Source organism: Aplidium turbinatum, chromosome 11 (genome assembly GCF_918807975.1).
Source record: "Aplidium turbinatum chromosome 11, kaAplTurb1.1, whole genome shotgun sequence".
NCBI lineage: Eukaryota > Metazoa > Chordata > Ascidiacea > Aplousobranchia > Polyclinidae > Aplidium > Aplidium turbinatum.
This window is the reverse complement of record NC_137482.1, coordinates 11,547,405-11,568,458: the sequence shown is the minus strand read 5'-3', so window position 1 is coordinate 11,568,458 and position 21,054 is coordinate 11,547,405. Positions and strand designations below refer to the sequence as shown.

The 21,054-nt window shown below is 39.1% G+C and overlaps 1 protein-coding gene across 1 annotated transcript in view; it reads right to left on the bottom strand.

The window, feature by feature from the left end:
- LOC145779425 (cAMP and cAMP-inhibited cGMP 3',5'-cyclic phosphodiesterase 10A-like) overlaps window positions 1-21,054 on the bottom strand; it is a 28,712-nt gene that overhangs the window by 6,203 nt on the left and 1,455 nt on the right. The window contains exons 2-9 of the mRNA XM_082591012.1: window positions 15,421-15,584; window positions 12,822-12,955; window positions 11,678-11,799; window positions 10,789-10,943; window positions 9,347-9,487; window positions 9,008-9,120; window positions 8,617-8,783; window positions 8,158-8,315 (exon numbers count right to left, since the gene is read on the bottom strand). Of these exons, the coding sequence (XP_082447138.1) occupies window positions 8,158-8,315; window positions 8,617-8,783; window positions 9,008-9,120; window positions 9,347-9,487; window positions 10,789-10,943; window positions 11,678-11,799; window positions 12,822-12,955; window positions 15,421-15,584 (1,154 nt within the window). The remainder of the gene's footprint in view (window positions 1-8,157; window positions 8,316-8,616; window positions 8,784-9,007; window positions 9,121-9,346; window positions 9,488-10,788; window positions 10,944-11,677; window positions 11,800-12,821; window positions 12,956-15,420; window positions 15,585-21,054) is intronic.

The window sequence follows — 21,054 nt, the reverse complement described above, 5'->3', positions numbered from 1 at the left end:
AAGAAAAAGGCATGTTTGTTATCCTGGGTTAGACCCGAGACGTATAGCTTGATTGAGAATCTTTTTGGTGACAAAAACGTACGTGATAAATCGTTCAACCAAATTTCAGATAAGTTAGCATCGCATTTTAAAGAAACCATCCATGTTCAAGCAGCGCGCCATAGTTTTTACAACTGTAAATTACGAGTGGGTCAATCTTATCAAGATTGGACAGCAACTTTACGAGGGCTTGCTCAAAATTGTGAGTTTATATGCAAAAGTGAGCAGTGCAATCATCTCAGCTATGTCGACGAGCAGAATAGAGATGTTATTGTATTAAACACCCCACACCCTGAAGTCAGGCGTCAATGTTTAACGAGTTTAAATTTTTCACTTGATGATGTTCTCAACAAAGCTGAAGTTTATATCAGAACTGTGCAAACTGACGTGGGCTCTATCCAAGGGGAGGTGAGGGGGTGAGGGGGTGATCACCCTCCCACTAATTGGAGTGGGGGGGTAGTCAATGCAAAATCACCCCCCCCCCACTCATTTGGCTTTGAAAAGGTTTTGTGATATTTTATTGATCAAATTTTGAAAAATATATTTTCGCTGTTAGCACATTTTGAATTTTTTATTAATATGAGTATATGTTTCATTTCAATATGATTTTTTGGTTTGGCAACCCTGAACTACGAGCTAGGCGTTTACACTGTGTTCTTAGTTTGCTTGCCAGCCACTTTAACAAGAAAAAATTCTGCCACTGCAAATGACTAGACTGACACCGCCAACCAATCAGAACATGTTATAAGAGGCTACCGTCCAATTGTGACCTTTCTCGCACTTAGCCAGAGAGTTAATCTTTGTTTTGAACTTTATTTGGTAATTACAGAAGAAAAAAGAGCAATAGCAGTTGTGAGAATCGAACCCACGTCAATGAAATGACTACTTTCTAACCCTAACCCCTAAACAGCCAACCAGCTGCCAACTTAGTCGGCAGCAGTGGCCGAGTGGTTAGCGCGTTGGGCTCGCAGTCGAGAGCCTGCATATTCGACTCCAACCCCCCGCACTTGCTGTTGTTTCTCTGGGGAAGAAACTTCACTATGAGTATAATTGCCTCTACTCAGTGATCGATTTCGAGTAATGAGTAGTACCAAATTTAAGTCATAAGTAGAGTAGACAACCGGAAACAGACATTGCAGTCGGCTGCAGCGTGGGTCAGGTGTACGTCAGAAGGCGTACACCGATGCATAGCGTTCAAGTCCGCTTTCTCGCAATGCAGGGTAAAAATATGAAAAACAAATAAACAAACAAACAAACAGCTGATAGAAAATCCAGCACTTGATTTGCTTTGTATCATCTTCTTTTCGCCCTTTTTCACGTCACGGAAAACGTAGTTTATGATTGGTTCGAGTTTTCATTTGCATTGCCAGAAATATTTCTTGTTAAGTGAGTACCAGTTTGCTTACCCAAAAATGCCCTTTTCGAAACATACTTTGTGAAACGACTTGGAAACCCTATGCTTTGATCAGAAAGAAGCTGATGCTGCAATGGGGGTCTGGGGGGCGCAGCCCCCCAGAAGTTGAAATGACTATGACGATTTTAGCCCACTGTCCAAAAATCACCCCCCCTCCCTCGAATTCTAAAAGTGGATAGAGCCCCTGCAAACTGATAACATCCTAAGAGGGGAAGGAACATCAGATGAAGCAGTTGTCGTTAATAAGATGTCCGCAACCTACATTAAGAAGAGAAAGAAGCCTTCAGTTGGTTTTGTCCGTTCAAAAGTTACGTGCGTTACAAGTGCGGAAAAAAAGGGCACATCAAATCTGTGTGCCAGGCAAAGGGGTTACAACGCCAGCAGAAAGACCGAGTAGAAGCTATAGGCCATGTAAGCAGTTGCAACCAAATTCGAAAGACACCTCCATGGAAGGAAAAGCGGAACTCAAAAGCTTACCAATGCATCGGAAAGCAAATTTGGATCCGTGCCGAAGTTAACGGCAATCCGTTCACGTGCCAGTGGGACACTAGCTCAACATGTTTCATGGTTGGATTAGATGGATATCATGAGTTAGGTTCTCCCACGTGCTATCCATCAGAAACCTCACTACATGCTTATGGTGGTAGGCCTTTGCATGTTAAAGGTCAATGCTTCGTAAATGTTAAAATAGGTTGTCAACTAAAGTCAAGGATGAAGTTAATCGTACTAAATGAAAACAAAGGCACAAACCTAATGGGTCTAGACTGGAGTGACAGTTTTGGCTTGACCAGTCAGGGTATTTCGGTGTTAGATCAAGTTTCAGACAAGAAAAAACATCTCGTATCTTCACAAGTTCAGCAGACAGAAAAATCCTTACTAATGCAAAGAGAAAGGCAAGTTTCAACTTTAACTTGCAGATTTTCCAGAGTTTTTTCGTCTGATCTTGGGAAATGTGATAAGACAAAAGTTTCTATACACTTAAAACTGGAAGCAAAGCCCGTTTTTTCCAAACCAAGACCAATTCCATTTTCCAAAAAGCAAGCTATCAAAGAAGAATTGGACAGACTTGTGGAGCGCAACGTTTTGCAGCCAATAAATTATAGCGACTGGGCAGCTCCGATCGTAGCGGTGTCGAAAGCAAATGGAAGTACATACGAATTTGCGGCAATTTCAAGGGACTGAACCAGCAGATACAAGTGGATCAACATCCGTTGCCGACGTTGGACACGTTGCTGGAATCGCTGGGAAAAGGTCAGTACTTTTCTAAAATTGACTTGTCGGATGCTTACTTGCAATTAGAGCTTGATGACGAAGCAAAAAAACTTTGTGTCATAAACACACCTTTTGGTCTTTTCCAATACATTTGTTTGTGTTTCGGTGTGGCGTCAAGCCCAGCCCAATTTCAACGTTGCATGGATAAAATGATTTCGGGAATCCCTGGCGTAGCAGCATATCTAGATGATATCTTAGTTACGGGACCGACAGAAAAAGATCATTGGAATAACTTAGATAAGCTTATGGATCGTTTAAGCGAGTATGGGTTTTGTGTTAAAGTACAAAAATGTGAATTTTTCAAGGATTCGGTTAAATATCTTGGTCATGTAATCGACAAAGACGGCAAGCGACCATCGAGCACATCAGTGGAAGCAATAAAACAATTACCCCAGCCGCAAAACCTTCAAGAACTTCAAACTTTTTTAGGGAAAATTAACTATTATGGTCGTTTTATAGCAGATCTTCCAGACAAGGCAAAACCTTTAAATTCTTTGTTGAAGAAAGGAGCAGTGTTCAGGTGGACCCAACATTGCAAACTCGCTTTTCAACAACTGAAGGAGGACGTGATCAATGCAACCACGCTAAGTCACTACGATGAGAGCAAACCACTCATACTAGCCACCGATGCATCCCAGTACGGAATTGGAGCAGTTTTGATGCAGAAGCACGATGACGTGGAACGTCCACTCGCCCATGCATCTAAAATTTTTAGTGAAACGCAGAAGAGGTACTCACAAATTGAACGAGAAGCGCTCTCTATCATCTATGGAGTAACGAAGTTTCACCAATACCTGTACGGTAGGAAGTTTACTTTAATTACGGATCATAAACCACTAGTTTCGATTTTCTCACCAAAAAAGAATCTACCAGTCCTATAACAGCTCAGCGTCTTCAACGATGGGCTATTACCTTAATAACATATCAATAATATGATATTCAGTACAAACCAACTAATCTACATGGTAATTCAGATGGACTGTCTAGATTGCCTATGGGGTTAGACAAAACGTTTGACGAAAACGAGGAGAGAGAGAATGCAGAGGTTTCGCATTCTGTAGAGGAAACCATGGACGGTTTACCCTTAACTTCGAACGAGCTTAAAACAAAAACGCTTCACGATCCGGTCTTAAAATTAGTTCTGTCGTATATCCAGGACGGTTGGCCTAGAAGATTACCTGACAATGATAAGCTGCGCTGCTATGCTTCGTATAAAGACTCGATGTAGGTAGAAAACGATGTAATACTTTTACAACGTGACGGTTTTCCACGAGCAGTAATTCCGCAATGTTTGCAGGCACAAGTTTTAAAACTCTTGCATGAAGGTCACTGGGGAATCACCCGAACGAAGCAGATGGCACGCAGATACGTATGGTGGCCGGAGTTGAATAAAAGCATCGAAGAGATGGTGAAGTCGTGCGGACCTTGCAGGCTTGTCGCAAAAGCTCCGGACAAAGAGTACCAAGCATGGCCGAAAACTACAAAGCCGTGGCAGCGGATTCATCTCGACTATGCTGGACTTTTCTTAGGAAAGATGTGGCTGATTTGCGTTGATGCACACTCAAAATATCCTTATGTTTCTATGCAGAACATCGGACAGGCAACTTCTAAAGCAACGATCAGCGCACTTCAACAAATCTTTGCGATAGAAGGCTCTCCGGACACGATTGTCTCAGACAACGGAAGCCAGTTTACGTCCGGAGAGTTCAAGACATTTTGCATCAAGTTAGAAATACACCACATCACCTCGCCAGTGTTCCATCCTGCTTCAAATGGCGAAGTGGAACGCTTCGTCTAAACCTTTAAAAGGGCGATGGAAAAAAACTATAAGGGAGAAGTGAGCAAGCAAGATGCTCATCTCTTAGTAATTACAACGTACAGAAGCACACCTCACCCATGCCTCGACTGGAAGACTCCAGCCGAAGTTCTTCATGGGCGCCAGCCGAAAACGCTATTGTCCTTGTTCTTGCCAAAGGAAAAAAGTAATTCAAAACAAGAACCTGCATCTCATCCAGTGGTTCCCAAACTTTTTTGAGCGCGACCCAAATATGAGTTTGGTGAACATCTCGCGACCCAAGACGCAGACAATTTGTATAAACAATTTCAACAGTCTATACTGTTTTTGCAATGTTTGCCTGCTATAAACAAGACACAGACAACCAGTTGTAGAGTGGTGTACTGTAGCTCGTCTTGCTCAGAGGCTAAGTAAAAGTGCTGGATTCGTTGGAGAGTCAAACCGGCTTGGCTTCAGTGCCTCTTCTTGGTGCTTAAAAATAGCTTACGCTCATTTTTTTGCACATGTCGGATGTCTCTTCTTGTTCTTCTTTAAGTATTCGTTTGACAACATTTTATAACACAGCCTACGTAGCGGCTTCCCTGCAACCAGGGTCGCAGATAAAAATTAACTTCATATTAAAAAAATAGTTCAGAAATCTTAAATTGTCAACTTAAAGAATAATCTACGTTTAACGTGATTTGTTGAAGAAAGTGACTTGAATGCCGGTAAAACTCTAGGCCATAATTGATTTTGATAGAAGAGAAGCCAAATAAAAGTGTAAGATGCAATAATACTGTCGATGTTGGGATTAAAACAACTCAATAGAAGAAAAAAAAAGTTTCTTTATAAATTAATTTAAAACAGTCCCATTTTGGCAGATTTAGATCATCTTTGCACGACCCATTTACTGACCCTTCGCGACCCATGTTTGGGTCGCGACCCATACTTTGGGAACCACTGTAAGCGAAGCTATGAAGAAGGTTCATTAGTTTATGCTCGAAACTATGCATCTGGTTCGAAGTGGCTACCAGGTACGGTAGATAAAAGACGGGGACGTGTCCTGTACAACGTACGAACGGAATGAGGTGTTTGGAAGAGACACATAAATCAACTTCAACCCAGGTTTCACAACGTTCATACTGAAAGTAAAAGTGATTTTTCTGATTCAAGTAAAGTTAAGGTTGCATCATGGCCACCTAAAGATACGGCCTGATTTGTCACATTTTGCAGAAATTTCCAGGTTTTTCTAACTTTGGGCGAAGGTTTAAATAAGTTTTTCTAAAAATTAGATTTTTACGCTTTCTTTATTCTTTTCCCCAGATGACACAATAGGTTTTAACATCTTCACATGTTGAAAAACAAAGAAAATTTGATTTCGAAGATTTTACTCAGATTGTTAATTTTCAATAACAGTCTGATTTTGCATTTTTCAACTTACTTTTTCTCATTTGCTACTGCTTCCCCAAGGCAAAAAAAAAGTTTTATGTCATTAGGAAACCGTAAAAAGTAAAAACATCTTAAAAAATGTCAGTTAAACACTAGCAGTAGCTGTAATCAAAATCTGCAAAATGTGACAAATCAGGCCGCATCTCCAGATGGCCATGGTTGCACCAAGTCCAAAGAAAGATTCCGAACCGACCGATACCAATGAACACTCTCGGCATAGTAAAGCTGTCCCACAGAGACGCTATCCAGTTCGAAACAGACGCAAACCTGATTTTTATCAGGCTTAGTCAATACGTTTGTTAGTCGTATGTGCTTCTGACCCTAATTGTAATATGACCATTATTGCAGTGATCTGTTAGAAGCACTATATATATTGTGTATGTTAAGTCGTGAATACTTGGTTAGTATCACCCTCCGTAAGCTGTAATGTTTTATTTTCTACTGCTAAGTGTTAATTTATAAGGGAGGAGTGATACAGTTAGTAACGTTTATTTTGCGTTATGGTCATTGCCTAGAGCAGTGGTTCCCAACCAGGGTGCCGCGGCACCCTGGGGTGCCAATTTCCATGCTCAAGGGTGCCGCGAGATAATTGAGATATTGCAATACTGCGCCCCATAATCTGCGGTATGCCTTTATTTTCTCGCCCAGGAAAAACAGCGTGAAAGATAGTTTGACTCGTTGCTGTTCTTTCCATAAAAACCGTTTGAAACTCATCATTATTGCCAGGATTCATGATTTTATTTTGCGAAGAAATCAAGAAATTCATTTTTATTGGACTCTCATATTGTTTTGAATCTTAAAGAAGAAGAAGAAGAAGAATTAAGCTTAATTGACATTCGTAACAATGGAAATTTTAAGCTTATGCATAAGCAGATGCCTCTCGACGAGTTCTGGATAAAAATTCAAAATGAATATCCTTGCGTTGAAAAGAAAGCTATTATAAGCTTTTGCTTGCTGCAGTTTTCCACGTCATACCTATGTGAAAGTGGATTTTCCGTATTAACAAACATAAAAACTAAAAAACGAGAACGGCTGCTTATAGTCGAGGAAGAAATGCGGGTGGCTTTATCGAATGTGCCCCCAGATATTAAGGGACTTTGTGCAAGAAGTCAAGCCCAAATTTCACACTGACTTTTAAATAAATACATTTATTTATGCACACTATAGGCTACTGTACAACTCATTCTGTGTCATTTCATACAGTTATTTGAAATACAGATACCTCATAAAATTGACCCACTTTTGCCAGGGTGCCGCAAACTATTTATCTCTTTGATAGGGTGCCGCAAGGTCAAAAAGATTGGGAACCACTGGCCTAGAGCATTGCTCCGGGTCACGTGCACTTGATTACGTCGTGCCGCCCTGTGGCTGTGAGTAGTTGGTAATTACGGCAGCAGGACTTCTTGGTAGCTACACAATGATTTGTCCTTAGTTCATTCTAGCTCTACTCGTGTTGAGACCTCTTTTCAATTCTTTTACGTTTACCTACAAGCGTAACAGTTGTAGGTAAACGTAAAACGCAAACGTAAAACGCAATTCTTTGTTATGGTAGGCTTACTATACTGAGCAACACCCATCAAGGTACGAACGCCCTTTATGTAATTACAGAATACAAAGTTGTGTTCTTCAATAAAGTAGCTGCTTAAACTTTTATCCTTGTTACGGAAGAATGTAATCTTGGTTTGAAATTCAATTCGTGGTAGTTTCGAAAATTCGAAAAAACTAAGTGCATTTTTGGAATCAGGGGCCCTAAAATACTCTAAAATGACTTTCACCTTTGTGCCAAAATTTTTTTGTTGGCCTGTGTAATCAAACTAGTGTGTATCAAATGAGTAAAAAGCTTTTTTTGGAACTCCCTCTCTAATTTTCTGTTTTCACTACCTTTTCAAAAAAATTTGGCTTTCAAAAGTGGGTGAGCCAGGCCCACCCAGAAAATAAAGTAGGTGGGCCCAGGCCCACGAGGCCCACGTGGTTCCTCTATCCCTGACAACAGATGGACTAACAAATTAACAACTTGGACTCCTTGGGAAAACAAACGCAGACGAGGAATACCAAAAATGAGATGTGGAGACGAAATTGACAAAGAATGTGGAACAACAAACTGGTACATAAAAACACAAGTTCGACTGTATTGGCAAAAAAAGGGAAAGCCTTCGCTCAGCAGTGGGCTACCACTGCTGAAAATAATAATGATGATGAAATAACTTACTGGTCAAAATCTTCCGGAATTACTTCTTGCATCAATTTTTTATCTTGACTTTGTGCTACTAAAGATTCTAATTCATTTTCAGAGTAGTCACTGTGATACAAATAAGTCTGCTTCATAATTTCAAATCGACATTGATCTTTTACCATCCGAGAATGAATCTATGTCATGGAATGTAAAACAATTTAAACTTTAGATCGGTTTCTGCAGGTTTGGTAACTTAGAGAATTTGATTGGTTTGTCGTCACTATTCAACTTTTAAAGACATTTTAAAAGACATTTTATTTACACTTAATAATGTTATTTTGAACTATTTTATTTGTAGCTAATGCCATCACACTGTTTATAAAAATTAGTTTTGCAATAATTCAATCAATCTAATGTACAACTAAAACTTTTCATTTAAAGGAAACAATAAGCTATAAATAAAGTTAATTGCGATATTGCTTGTGTAAGCTTGACCTTTGAGTATCTCAAAGCAAGAGCACAAAAGACGGCAAACAGTTGGAAATTATTTTGATCCGTTTTTGTGAACGCTCCACCTCCTTTTTTATTTATCATTTCTACTACGCCATATACTTCATTATCTCCCATTATTGGAATGCAAAGAACGCTTTGTGTAGTAAAACCTGCAAATGTAGGTCAGCAATAATTTAATCTGATTGATACTCTGGTAACTTTTAAGCATGTTTCGAATTTCCAAGTTAAGGCACTCTTGAGAAAAGTAGTCTAGCCAACTCGTAAATGTTACCCTTTAAAGCACAGCATTAATTAATTGACCTAACGAAGTCGAAGTTCTGAAAAAGGCGAGGTTACACATTTAATTTTAAACCCAACTGTCCACATTCCTTACCTGTCAGTTTATCAACGTCTTTATTGAATCGCTTATCTGTGTACGCATTGGGGATGTTCAAAATGCGTTTGGTTTCAGCAGCGTGGCCAGCAATGCCTTTCGACAAGGGAAATCTGAACATATAATTTTTCACGAATTCAATTTGCCAGTTGAAGTAGGATATGCCTAAACGTTTCTTTTCCTTCTACTTACGAACAATGATATCATTTAATCTTACAAAAACTATCAATTCTGCACATTTACTCTATAAAGTTATAGACTATCATAGCCCGAAGTACGAGCAATGACACGACTTTCAAACCAAATTAACACTATTGGTAAAAGTTCGTGTCTACTAACCTTATTTCTGCTTGCTTGAGAAACACCGTCTCGCCGTTTTCTTTTTCGCCAGCGTCAAACAAATTTGAATATAATTCCTTTGCTTCCTTGTCAACTAGAAACAAGGAGCATCTCTCGGCAGAAACCAAACTTTTAGCGAATCTGGTCAACGATTAATATTAAAGAATTTATAGCCTATGCAATAGTTTGTTTTTCAACTCACCTATGGTTTTTAAATTCATCCAGTCCAAAACGTTATCGTGTGTGGTATACCGGTACTAGTCTACCTTACAGAAATCACGTATGAAACAAAAATGTTACAAAAAACACGATTTTTAAGGTTTTTGTCATGCGCTGCTAGATCGTGTAAGGCAGCGGTTCTCAACTTAGGTACCAGTTCTCAACCAGAACACACCTATCAAAGAGGAAATCATTATGGCATTCCAGAAATCTTTAGTAAAAGGCATCAATCACTTTTTGTATTGTAATACCAAACTGATATTCACTTTCACAAGTCACCGTCGAGCTGCAATTAGTCGTGCAAAATAGGTAGCTGTAAGCCTGTAGACTACATTTGTACAAGAATGCAGCTAGGTAGGCTATACCAGTGCTTCCCAACCGGTGGGTCGCGAAGCATTTCTAAATGTTGCTGAATGTTAAAATTTTCCAAAAAATACCGACATTACCATGGATCTCACAAGCCGCAGTTTGGTCAAACAGTACTGCGCCTTCGCCATCGCTACTCTTAATCTTCACTTCATTTGTTGACTTTCCATTTTCAGGAATTGTGCACCCTGTTTTCTACTAGATTGGGAAATTATTACATTATCATTACGTAACAATTATGCAACAATGTAACAAATATGCAACAATTCGGTGTGTTGTGTCGAATTAACTATTTCAGTACGTACCCCAGTAGTAAAGATGCCATAATAAAGATGTCGTATCTCATTGTGGGTCGCACAATAAAACTTGGATAAATAGTGGGTCGCGAACTGAAAAGGGTTGGGAAGCACTGGGCTATACGATGATCATAAGGTCAAGTTGTAAACTCTAGGCTACTATATTGTATGAAACATTTTTTCCGATAGCAGAGGCAATAAACTGCAGTAAAATCTCAGACAGCAAAATTTTGGAAGGGTCCACGACAGTTTTGAAGGTTTCAAAAGGGGTATACTAAGACAAACAGGTTGAGAACCACTGCTCTAAAGATGTCGCCTACATGCTCTTTGTTCTTTATCTCTTTTTTCTCTTTACCCAAATTGACTACTGTACTGTATTTGGAAAATTTAAAATGAAATCAAATCATAGAATACAAAAAATGTCATTGTCCTTTGAAGTAAAATGTCGCAAACTTTTCAAAAAAAAACAACCTAATAAGATATAAAAAAATTGTAGCCTATCATTCAAATGAATGCCATAACTTTTTCTGCTGCATGTTTACATGTTTCTGTCATAAAAACCTCATAATGTGCCGTACGATGCTATCGATGTCTGTCAAATCATCAAAGTATGTCCGGGAAACTTCCAAAAGAAACTCGCTCATTTCGCTTTGTTGCTGCAAACCGCCAGTCACCTCCGTCTTGTAAATGGCCAATAGCGCCCAATCAAGGTAATTCTATCAAAGCCAAATTTGCTATATCAGCACATTTTTGGTTTGTATTTTGAAATCAATACTTATAGTTATAACAGCAAATCTTTTGAACTTCTGACGTGAATGTGTTCACAGGGGCACCGGAAGCGGGGGGCAAGGAGGCGGATGCCCTCCTGCCTTCAATTTTTCTGTAGATGGAGGGGCAGGGGGGCAATGGTGCCCTTTTAAGGTCATGTAAGCTACTGCACATGTTGCAATATAACAATTTCTGCTATTCGCTTTTAGACTAATTATAATCTTTCATTTTTGCCTCAACATAATATTCAAGGCACAAAATTCTGCAACACAGTAAGTTACATTATTATAACATAGCATGATGCCCTTCTTTGTATAGCGGACACTTGTAGGCTCTCATTACTCAATACTGAGCTGATAGATGAGCATTATCGCTATATCTTATCTTAAAACTTTAAAAAAATTGGCCTTTCAGTATAGGCTACAAATGTGCCCTTTTTTCATAACTCTGCCCCCCAGTCAAAAATCGCTCCGGCGCCCCTGTGTGTTCACACAAATAATTTCATAAAAATGTCCTCTGGAATGACCCAGTTGATTGTGCAAGAAACAAACTTGAAGACAAGAAATCCATGAGTCAGGTTATCTTCTATGATAATTACAACAATAACTATTCTACTTTTATAATTAATTATTTATACTTGATTTTAATTGTAAAGGAAAGTTAAAACAAATTAGTAACCTACTTTGGTGACAGCTAAAGTTTGTAGTGTGTACGGGGCGCCATCCCATATGCGATATAGCTCTACCACTCCAATTAGATCTCCGTTCGGTGTAATTAGAGGAACGCACATCACGCTTACAGCATCTGAAAAACATGAACAAATATTCGTTTCTATTTTTTTACCGATTAAATAACACTAGGCTACGTAAAATGCATTGAGATTTGGTAGCAGCAGTTCTGAATCTTTTGTAGGCCCCGAGAAAAAACTTTACATAAAAACTTTGCATAAAAACTTCATTCAATTTAGTATTGAACATGTGAAACAACAGACAATTTGGCTAGGCTACTTGTATCACTGTGCAGTTAGAAATTGAAATTAGAAAAAAGAGACCAAAACGACGATAATAAGTTTGCTAGAAGGTAGACAGTGGTGAAGAAATTTCGGCAAAAAGAAGTTTTGGTAGAGAAAAATGCAATCTGCACCGACGATTATGTAAAGGGAAGAAACCAAGAAGTCTAACTGTTCAAAAGATATTTCTTTGCAATAACATGATATATATGTTTCATGACATTATAAATCAAATGATTGAATTTTTCACACCAATCCATTCTTATCGACTTGTAATTAAATCTTTAAAAACTTAGAACCTTGCAAAAGAAATTTAATTAAATAAAAAGCACGACCAGCTACAGTGACAACATTAGGCTATACGTAGTCCCCGCTTATTAATAAGCTCAGCTCGGGATCGGAAGATTTTGGGCTATAACAAAGCGGGTTGGCATGTTAAGCGGGAGACGATGCCCTGCCGCTCTTATACGTTCAGTTGTTCCGGACTGGACCAAATTGGATTTAATCAGCAGGTGGACCCAAAAACATAGATTTTAAAACAATTTATCTTTGTTGTGTTATTTGTTATATCATATCGTATTTATTCAGGAATATGACTATTCTTTTCAAACAGACTACAGTTAAGCTGGACTACCCTAAAGACTTCGATGTTATTGCTGTGATATCAATATATCAATTTTTTAGATACAAATATAACTTTTCAAAATCAAGACAATCAAATTAAATTCTTGAAAGTTTTGTATCGACATTTTCCGACAACTTGTAGCCTAACAGTTTGACGACTAATAGCCTACAGGTACCATCTTCGTTTGCTTACCGCTGACAGGGATACCTTTAGGAAATCGTTCATCTAGAGGTAGGTCGTCTACTATGATAGGCTGCAATGTATGAGCGGAGTGCATAGCTGTTGTGCTCTTTACTCCAACAAAATAACTGGGTGTCATATCACTCCTGCTCACAAAAATTATCTGCCATTTAGTTTAGATAAAATCGGGGATAAAATTCTTCAAGACCTGTTTTTCCTGCACTCCTGTTATATAAGTCTATATGCTTAGTCCTGGCTTAGTCTATACGTTCTAAATAGGTCATGCGAAGAGTCACCTAAAAGGTGCGTCTACACGAGAAAGTGTTCTTGCTTAGAAATTCTTGCTTAAGCTAGTGATTAAGCTCGTTTCGTCTACACTGGCAATCTCGACGAAGATTGTGCTCGCTTGAATCGCGGTCACGTGAGTATCTAATCCTCAATGACGTCACGTTTTAAAAAGTTCGCGCCAAAAGCATAGCAGTTCGCGCTAAAGTACAGCAGAGTAGACCAAGCAACTGACTGTTCTCTAGTTGGTGTAAACTGGCATTTGAAGTTGTTGCAGTCTTTCAGTCATGGCTTCCCAGAAGTTGTGTAAAAAATGCTGCAAAAAGCGAAGGATGCAAACCCGCAATTTACTGCTTATTGAAGCATTCAGACACCTCAGTGAGGTTGAAATGTTGGAAACAGAGTACGGTCACCGCCAGTTCAGCCCGCAACATTAATAAGAACGTGTTGGAATCAACACTTTACAAAATCCTTTAACGATACCGCCCTGCCCTGTCTGGATACTGAGCTGAGAGGAGACCTGAGATTTTGGCGGGAAAAACATTTCTAAGCAAGAGAACTCACTTAAGCGCCCAGTTTTTCGCTCTGGAGCGTATTTTTTCTCAACGGCTCGCTTACTCTCCCATTTTCTTAAAAGTAAGCGGCACAAACTGCGATTAACTTAAAGAAACAAGAAGTTTGGCTAGCTTAAGCAAGAAAACAGTCGTCGTGTAGACGCACCTTAACAGAACTAAATCAGCCAAACATATTCTGCAAGACCAAAGAAAGTGAAAAGAAAAATGGTCTGATACAAAATTAAACTACAATCTTTTTCATACATCATCGCAATAGTTATCTTAATTAGCTAACAATTGTAAACAACAAAAGAAGTTCACTATAGTTCTTTTTCTACAATTAAGTTACAATAATTCTTTCGTTGCAGTTAGTTGCAAAATGTGTTTATTTGCTGATGTCTCTGGTTAACAGGCCCAACTTTTGTGAGTTAGTAGCTTATCTAAGGCCCTAAGCAGTCCCGTGGCGTTCGGCGACCATTTATTTGGGTGTTGACATTTTTAAAAAGTTTCAAATACATGCTTGATTTGCACAATAACTTTTTATATCATATCACATCAGTTTGTTTTGATATGATCTGAACAAATATTGAGCTAACTGCAAACCGTGTGTGTTTAAAGCCTGCTGAAGAAAAGTGAACACCAAAAAATGGTCAACATACGCCACCACACCCTTTTAGGCAGGGACGTGCAGTCAGGGGAGGCAGGTGAGGCAGTGCCTCACCTGCCAACATCTGGCAAAGCAAAAGTTATATCAAAGAAATGGTTATCACAGAATAAACATTTTTTGTTAAAAAGTAGTAAATATTGCACGTTTTTAGGTGCTTTAGTTTGTGTGAATTGCTGTAGTCGTGCCCCCTTTCCCCCAAATTTTACGTTTCTACACCCAAACTGGGCTTTAATTTGTTTCTGTTTCTGTGGCGATATTCCTATCGAGCGTTCATGTGGTCAAAATCGTTGAAATACGCAAGGAGAGGCAACGCCAGCTTTGCCTCACTTCAGATCAGAAAACTTCCATACACTGCACTATGCGTGCCTTTTTCTTTCGCAAAGTCGCCAGAAATCATCATGAACGATTTAGCTACGATTTGAGGCACGCCTCAAATGTGACGTCACAGCTATGAAACCTTTTTCGTCAAGCTGGAGTGCCCGAGAGCCTACGTGGTATGTGACTTCTTGCAGCGTAAAGGATTGTTTCTTATAAAATGTAAATAAAATGGAGGAAGATTTAGTATCAAATCTGAGAGATTTTTAAAAACTAAACTTTCAATCCAAAGTTGAAGTCATAAATAAAGGAAGACCTGTTCCAAATTTATAAGGTTTGCATCAGACGACTGCACAAAAAAAAAATAACTTGCAACTTTCAAAGAGATTGGTACTCAAAAAAGAAGTGGCTGTGTGGCTATGCTTTAAAAATTGCCTTTTCTGCTTTCCCGTCTCTTATTTTCAATATCTAGTGATAATGTTTGGAGTAAAGAAGGGTCTCTACAACAAAGTCACAGATGTTTTAATCCAAAAGGATAGGCGCATGGATTTTATTTTTAATAAATGTGAAAGCATGCTGCTAATTTTTTTGATTAGTAAGTTATGACACCGTTTTTGTTGTTAAAAAGTTTTATTGTAAAAGTGACTTGAAAAAAGTAGTGCCTCACCATCTAGGAACCTCACCGCACGTCACTGCTTTTAGGTAAGTAGCAAAGGTCAAAAAGATATAAAGTGAAGACAAATTTACAAACACCAGCAAATACAACTTTCATATAAAAAAAATTGCTTGCGTTTGTGAAGAAACTATTGTCCAATGAGACATGTCGGGATTGTACAAACTCAGTGAATCTCCTTGGCCATCACAAGTGTAAAAGCTGAATCCTGAAGATATCGTCATAATCTGAAGTTGTGAACAAAATCGATACAACGACTGAAGACAGTTTCCCGATTCAAGCTGTTTCAAAAACGCGTTAAATTGTTAGTGAGTGTAGCAAGATTGGCGACTGCTGGTGTTAGTAAAAATATGTGCCAACGACTATAGCTCAAGCAGTTTACTGGCTGTCTTTTTGATGCAAGGAAGTAGTTTAAGGAAAAGAGCGGGTTCCTATCGCTTAGTATTTATGATTTGTGAAGTGAAGAGTTTAGAACAGGAGCGGCTAAACTACTTAGAGGTCAAAGAGCCTCACTTTTTACTTCATGAACCGCAAAGAGCCACACTAGCATCATATGCAAGGGCACACATGACTACCACCATGTGTCTCTTTCTCACTCAACCACATACCTTTGCTTAGCTGAATTTATTGTAAATGTTACATACAAACATGAAAATGACAGAAATTGTCTTATGCATGTTATAATACTTAGTGGGACTTTGACAATCCTAGTCTTCAACAATCCTCTTCAAATCTGGCCTGTGTTTCTTTGTTGCAAATGGACACAACTCGTTTACATGGGTGTCTCGATGCTTTGATGTCATGCATTTTAGGCTGAAAGCACAGATTCACCAACGTATGTTGACCCGAACTCTGACAGTAGCTTGTGTAATTCTTTGGAATTTGGGATATTTTTCCATTGGCACATTTTTATCTCAATGGTCCCTTCCCTTACAACAGGTTTCAGTTAATCTTCCTCACAAAGATCAGTCATGTCCAACTAGCCTTATCTGTGACCAGCGGGGCTTTCAAACATCCCGTCACAGAATTAAACGGGTCGACGGGGAACGAAACTTGTGGCCTTTTCTGCTGTAGATCATAGATGTAGAGGATTCACTGTAATCTCATCGCGGTAATTTCATCGTGTTAATTTCATCGCAGTAATTCATCACATGGTAATTAAATCGCATACATTGTCATCGCATTGTAATTATATCGCAAGACACCACATCGTCAGTAATTTAATCGTCTTCGTCAACGTCCACCCATTTTTTTTAAAGTGAAAAGGCGGATGAAAAAGTAAATGAAACCCATTAAAATTCAAAGTTGTTGTAATAAGCATTAAAATGAAGTAACCATATTAAAAATATCTGAGACAGTTGCTTTTTAATCAAAACGACAAGTTGTGTGCAATTCCTCTTAAGAAATCCAGAATTTCGCGATTTTCAAAATCGTTGACTATTCTTTGAATTCTCAATGCAGTATCCTTATATTTCTTTTTGTTACGGGGAATTTCCGCACCTGCTGTGTATTGTTCCATTATTGCTTCATTTCTTGCTTGTTCGTCCTTCAAGATTTGTAAAAATTTCCAGATGGTAAGATGAGATGCCCCAATTAATTCGTTGAATGAGCGATGCCACCCTTCACAGGCATTGTTTGTCTTAGAACCACATAGTTTGGCTGCATTAAAACTATTCCATAGAACAGGGTTTCCCAAACTTTTTGGGCAATGGACCCCTATTTGTCAAAGTGTTTTTTCGCGGACCCCAATCTTATGTCGCATCAATTTTCCGCCTAACCAGCGATAAATGTTAATACAAATAAAAATAAGTAACACTGAATCATGTTTATTAATCGAAATGACAACATCAATGGGATGGATGTGATTGCTTCTTACTGCACAACTTGTCAATTCTTGGAGCAATTTGTGACAAGCAAACTCGCAATTCAGAGTCTACGATAAGTCTGGACCGGTATTTTGACTTCATATTTGTAAGAGCTGAAAATGCTGTCTCACACATGTAGGTAGTGGCAAAAGGTAATAACATTTGGGTAGCCTTTTGTGAGAGCAGTGGATATTCGTTCTCAACACTTAACCAGAAAGATGCAAGAGGTTTTTGATTGAAACTAATCATTAAAGTTCGGTCAGATGACAATTCAGCCAATTCTTCTTCTTTGCGTCCTGACAGTGCAACAACAAAAGGGTTTAAAATCCAGTCAAAATTCTCATATGTCTCTTTAAAAAGTACTTCGTAAAATGTACAGAAAGCTATTCCAAAATGTTGTTGAATGTCAGAGAAAATCAAATCTGTGTTTATTAAAGGTTTGTTGGCAATGTAGTCACACAGAACAGGAAACATATCCACAACATTTTGACTGAGTAAAATGTTCGCATCTCTTCCCTGAAGTGACAAGTTCAGTTGATTGAGAAGGTTAAAAATATCTGCCAGATATGCAAGTTTCCCAAGCCAAATTTCATCGGCTACTAGTGAAGCTAAGTCCGCATTGTGCGCTCGCAAGAAAATTAAAACCTCTTCTCGCAGTTCAAACAGGCGTTCTACAATCTTTCCTCGCGACAGCCATCTAACTTCCGTATGGAGCAAAAGGCTTGAATGTTCTGAGCCTAGTTCATCGCAAAGTTTCGAAAACATTCGGGACTGCAGTGAGCGAGCTTTGGTAGAGTTGATAATTTTGACACATAAAGATAAGACTTCAGACAAAAATTTTCCTAAATGTTTCGCAACAAGCGCTTCGCGATGAATCATGCAGTGCGTTCGTATAATGTTCAGTACTTTTTCTCTGATACGAGCTATAGCCCCGGAGTGCTTGCAGGTCATTGAAGCTGCACCATCGGTACATATAGCCACACATCGTTCCCACGACAGTTCTGATTGTGAAAAGAAATCACAAAGTACGTTGAAAACGTCTAAACCGGTTGTTCTGCATTGCATTTGATGACAAAACATGAAATCTTCTATCATTTCGTCTCCCCATGAATATCTAACATAAACCAAGAGATGTGCTTGGCTGGCAATGTCCGTACTTTCATCCAATTGGATTGCAAAATTAGTTTGATTCAGTCTTTCAAGCAGCTGTGCTTTTATGTCATTCGAAAGTTCATCGATTCTTCTTGAAATCGTGTTGTTCGACAATGGAATTTCTTTAAGCTTGGCTGCACATTTGCCGTCCAAAACTACTTCACACATGTCAATTGCTGCCGGAAGAATTAAATTTTCCGCAATTGTGTGAGCTTTCTTGGCTCGAGCCACCCTTAGCGCCACTAAATAAGATGCTTTCATTAATTTTTCGTTCGACACCAAAGATTGTGTAAAAGTTTCTTTTTGCTTTAAATATTCTTTCTTCTTTCTGTCAAAAAAAACCTGTGGCTTTCCAGCTAGCTCAGGATGTTGAGCCATCAAATGCCGCTTTAACTTGGCTGGTTTCATACATTCATTCGACAATGTTTTGTAGCATATTAAACACTGAGGCTTAGTAACATCTGAAGGACATTCAATAAACCCGAGCTTAAGATACTCCTCATCGTATGTTCAAACTTTTTGTCTCTTCGTCTTCCGGGATGAAACATCCTGAGATTGCTGAGCTTCACATTCCGAATCATTCGACTTATCCTTTCGCTTCAAAAATTTATCCATAAGATTTGAACTATAACACTAAAATTTAAAAACAGAAAAAAAATATCCGTGTCAGTCAGGATATTAGAAAAATCGCAGAGGTGGCACTGCAGCTGACTACCGGTAGGCTACATGTTTGACAAATTTATTTCTGCACAAACTTTTGCAACAGGCTATCGCTTAGCCTCAATTGTTGTAGGCCTACTGACTTTGTAGACTACCGGAGAAAAAGCTGCGCAGAAATATATTTGTAAAATATGTTGTCAGCTGCAGTGCCACCTTTGCCATTCTACTAAAAGTTAACACAAATGAATTATCTGATAACTTCGATTCGTTACTATTCTATCGTCCCTTCGCTACTGCTACTCTTATACCTAAACACCGCCCCTTCGCATTGAGTTATTTCTATGTTTTATCTATTATTTTTATTTTATTTTGAATTATTAAGCTAGGCCTAAGGCCAATTCGAACAAAAATTGAAACTTCAGAACTTCATAACCTTACCACGGCCACCTATGGGGTTATCTATTTTAATGCTCGGACTGCATAGACCTACAGGTAGCTAACCGAAAAACAGTTTAGCCTTTTAGCTATATAGCAAACATTCCCGACTGCTATACACCGTACGTTTAATTGTTGCATCATAGACGCCGCATGCAATTTTTAAGGTAGAGCAATTACCAAGACGTACTAATTCATTTCAAATATTTAAGATTGACACGGCCTAACATTCATTAAATAATTCATTTTAGTTACAAATCACGGCGGCATTCATCTGCGACAATGGAAGTACGGTACCGTACAATGTCAAGCCTGTTTTCGCCATTTTGTCATATCGTCAGGGACCCCCTGTGCAGTCTTTGCGGACCCCCAGGGGTCCGCGGACCCCACTTTGGGAAACCCTGCCATAGAACATGATCAAAGCGTGGGGGGCGACGTACTAAGTGACGGTTTGGCCGTCCAATCCACGTACTCTCAACATAATCTAAGACAGGCTGGTAGCCTACGATCGCCTACATAACAATCAAAGTTTTGGGCGTCCAATCCACGTATCCTCAACATAATCTAAGACAGGCTGGTAGCCTACGATACGCCTACATAGCAATCAAAGTTCGTTAGGGCAAGAACGCAGCTTGTAGGTGGTAGCCGCAGAACGCAGCTGGGCAAGAACGCAGCTGGTGAGATAACGCAAGAACGCAGCTGGTAGCCTACGCAGCTCTCATACTGCGATGTAATTACCTGACGATGTAATATACTGCGATGTAATTACCATGCGATAAAGTTACCACGATGATATTACCACGATGAAATTACTGCGATGAAATTACCGGACACCGATGTAGAGTAGGCTGCAAAGCGTTCTAGGGAGGCTTCAAGCAATGTGCTATATCTAACACTTTGCTTATTCAAGGTGACGTTATTGACTTTCTCACTGGCTTTTAGCAGTGTGATAAATTTTGATTTTGTATTTATGCCTTGAACAGCTTCACTTAATTGACAAACGCAAACACGCTTTGCGCTAGGTCAGGCAGCATTTTACTCATCATGGAAATTAAGGTCGTTCGAGTTCAATCAAAAAGGCCAGATCCACAATCCAATGAGCATCCCGAGTGCTCGGCATAATTCCTGGTCTTGTCTGTAATGAACAGTTCTACGCCATCTCAAACCGTAAAGTAGCGAGAAAGCAGCCTATCTGAATTTTTGACAGCCATCTTAGAACACACTGCAGCGGTAGATCATCTGGCAGCTCTTTGTCCAACCGAGTCATGAGATTCTTAAATTGTCGATGATTGAGCTCATGAGTGCAAACGTACAGTAGTTGACGAATTCCATGACAGGCTTCATAACGTTGTTCAAATTTATTATTTTACATAGAAGTTAGGTCTACTTCTTGTTGTTGACTAGGAAGTTGACTAAGGCGAGATATACATACATAAGACCTGCATAAAATCGGGAAAAGAGCCACATGTGGCTCCCCAGCCGCGAGTTAGCCAGGTCTGGTTTAGGGTTTCTCCCTGCCTCTTGTCAGTATTTCTTTACTGATCTTGTACATTCTTAAAACTTGCTTACGATATGCACAATTTGTTTATTGAACTTGAATAAAAAGACGTTTTGATAAGAAATTATATTTTGAGAAGCA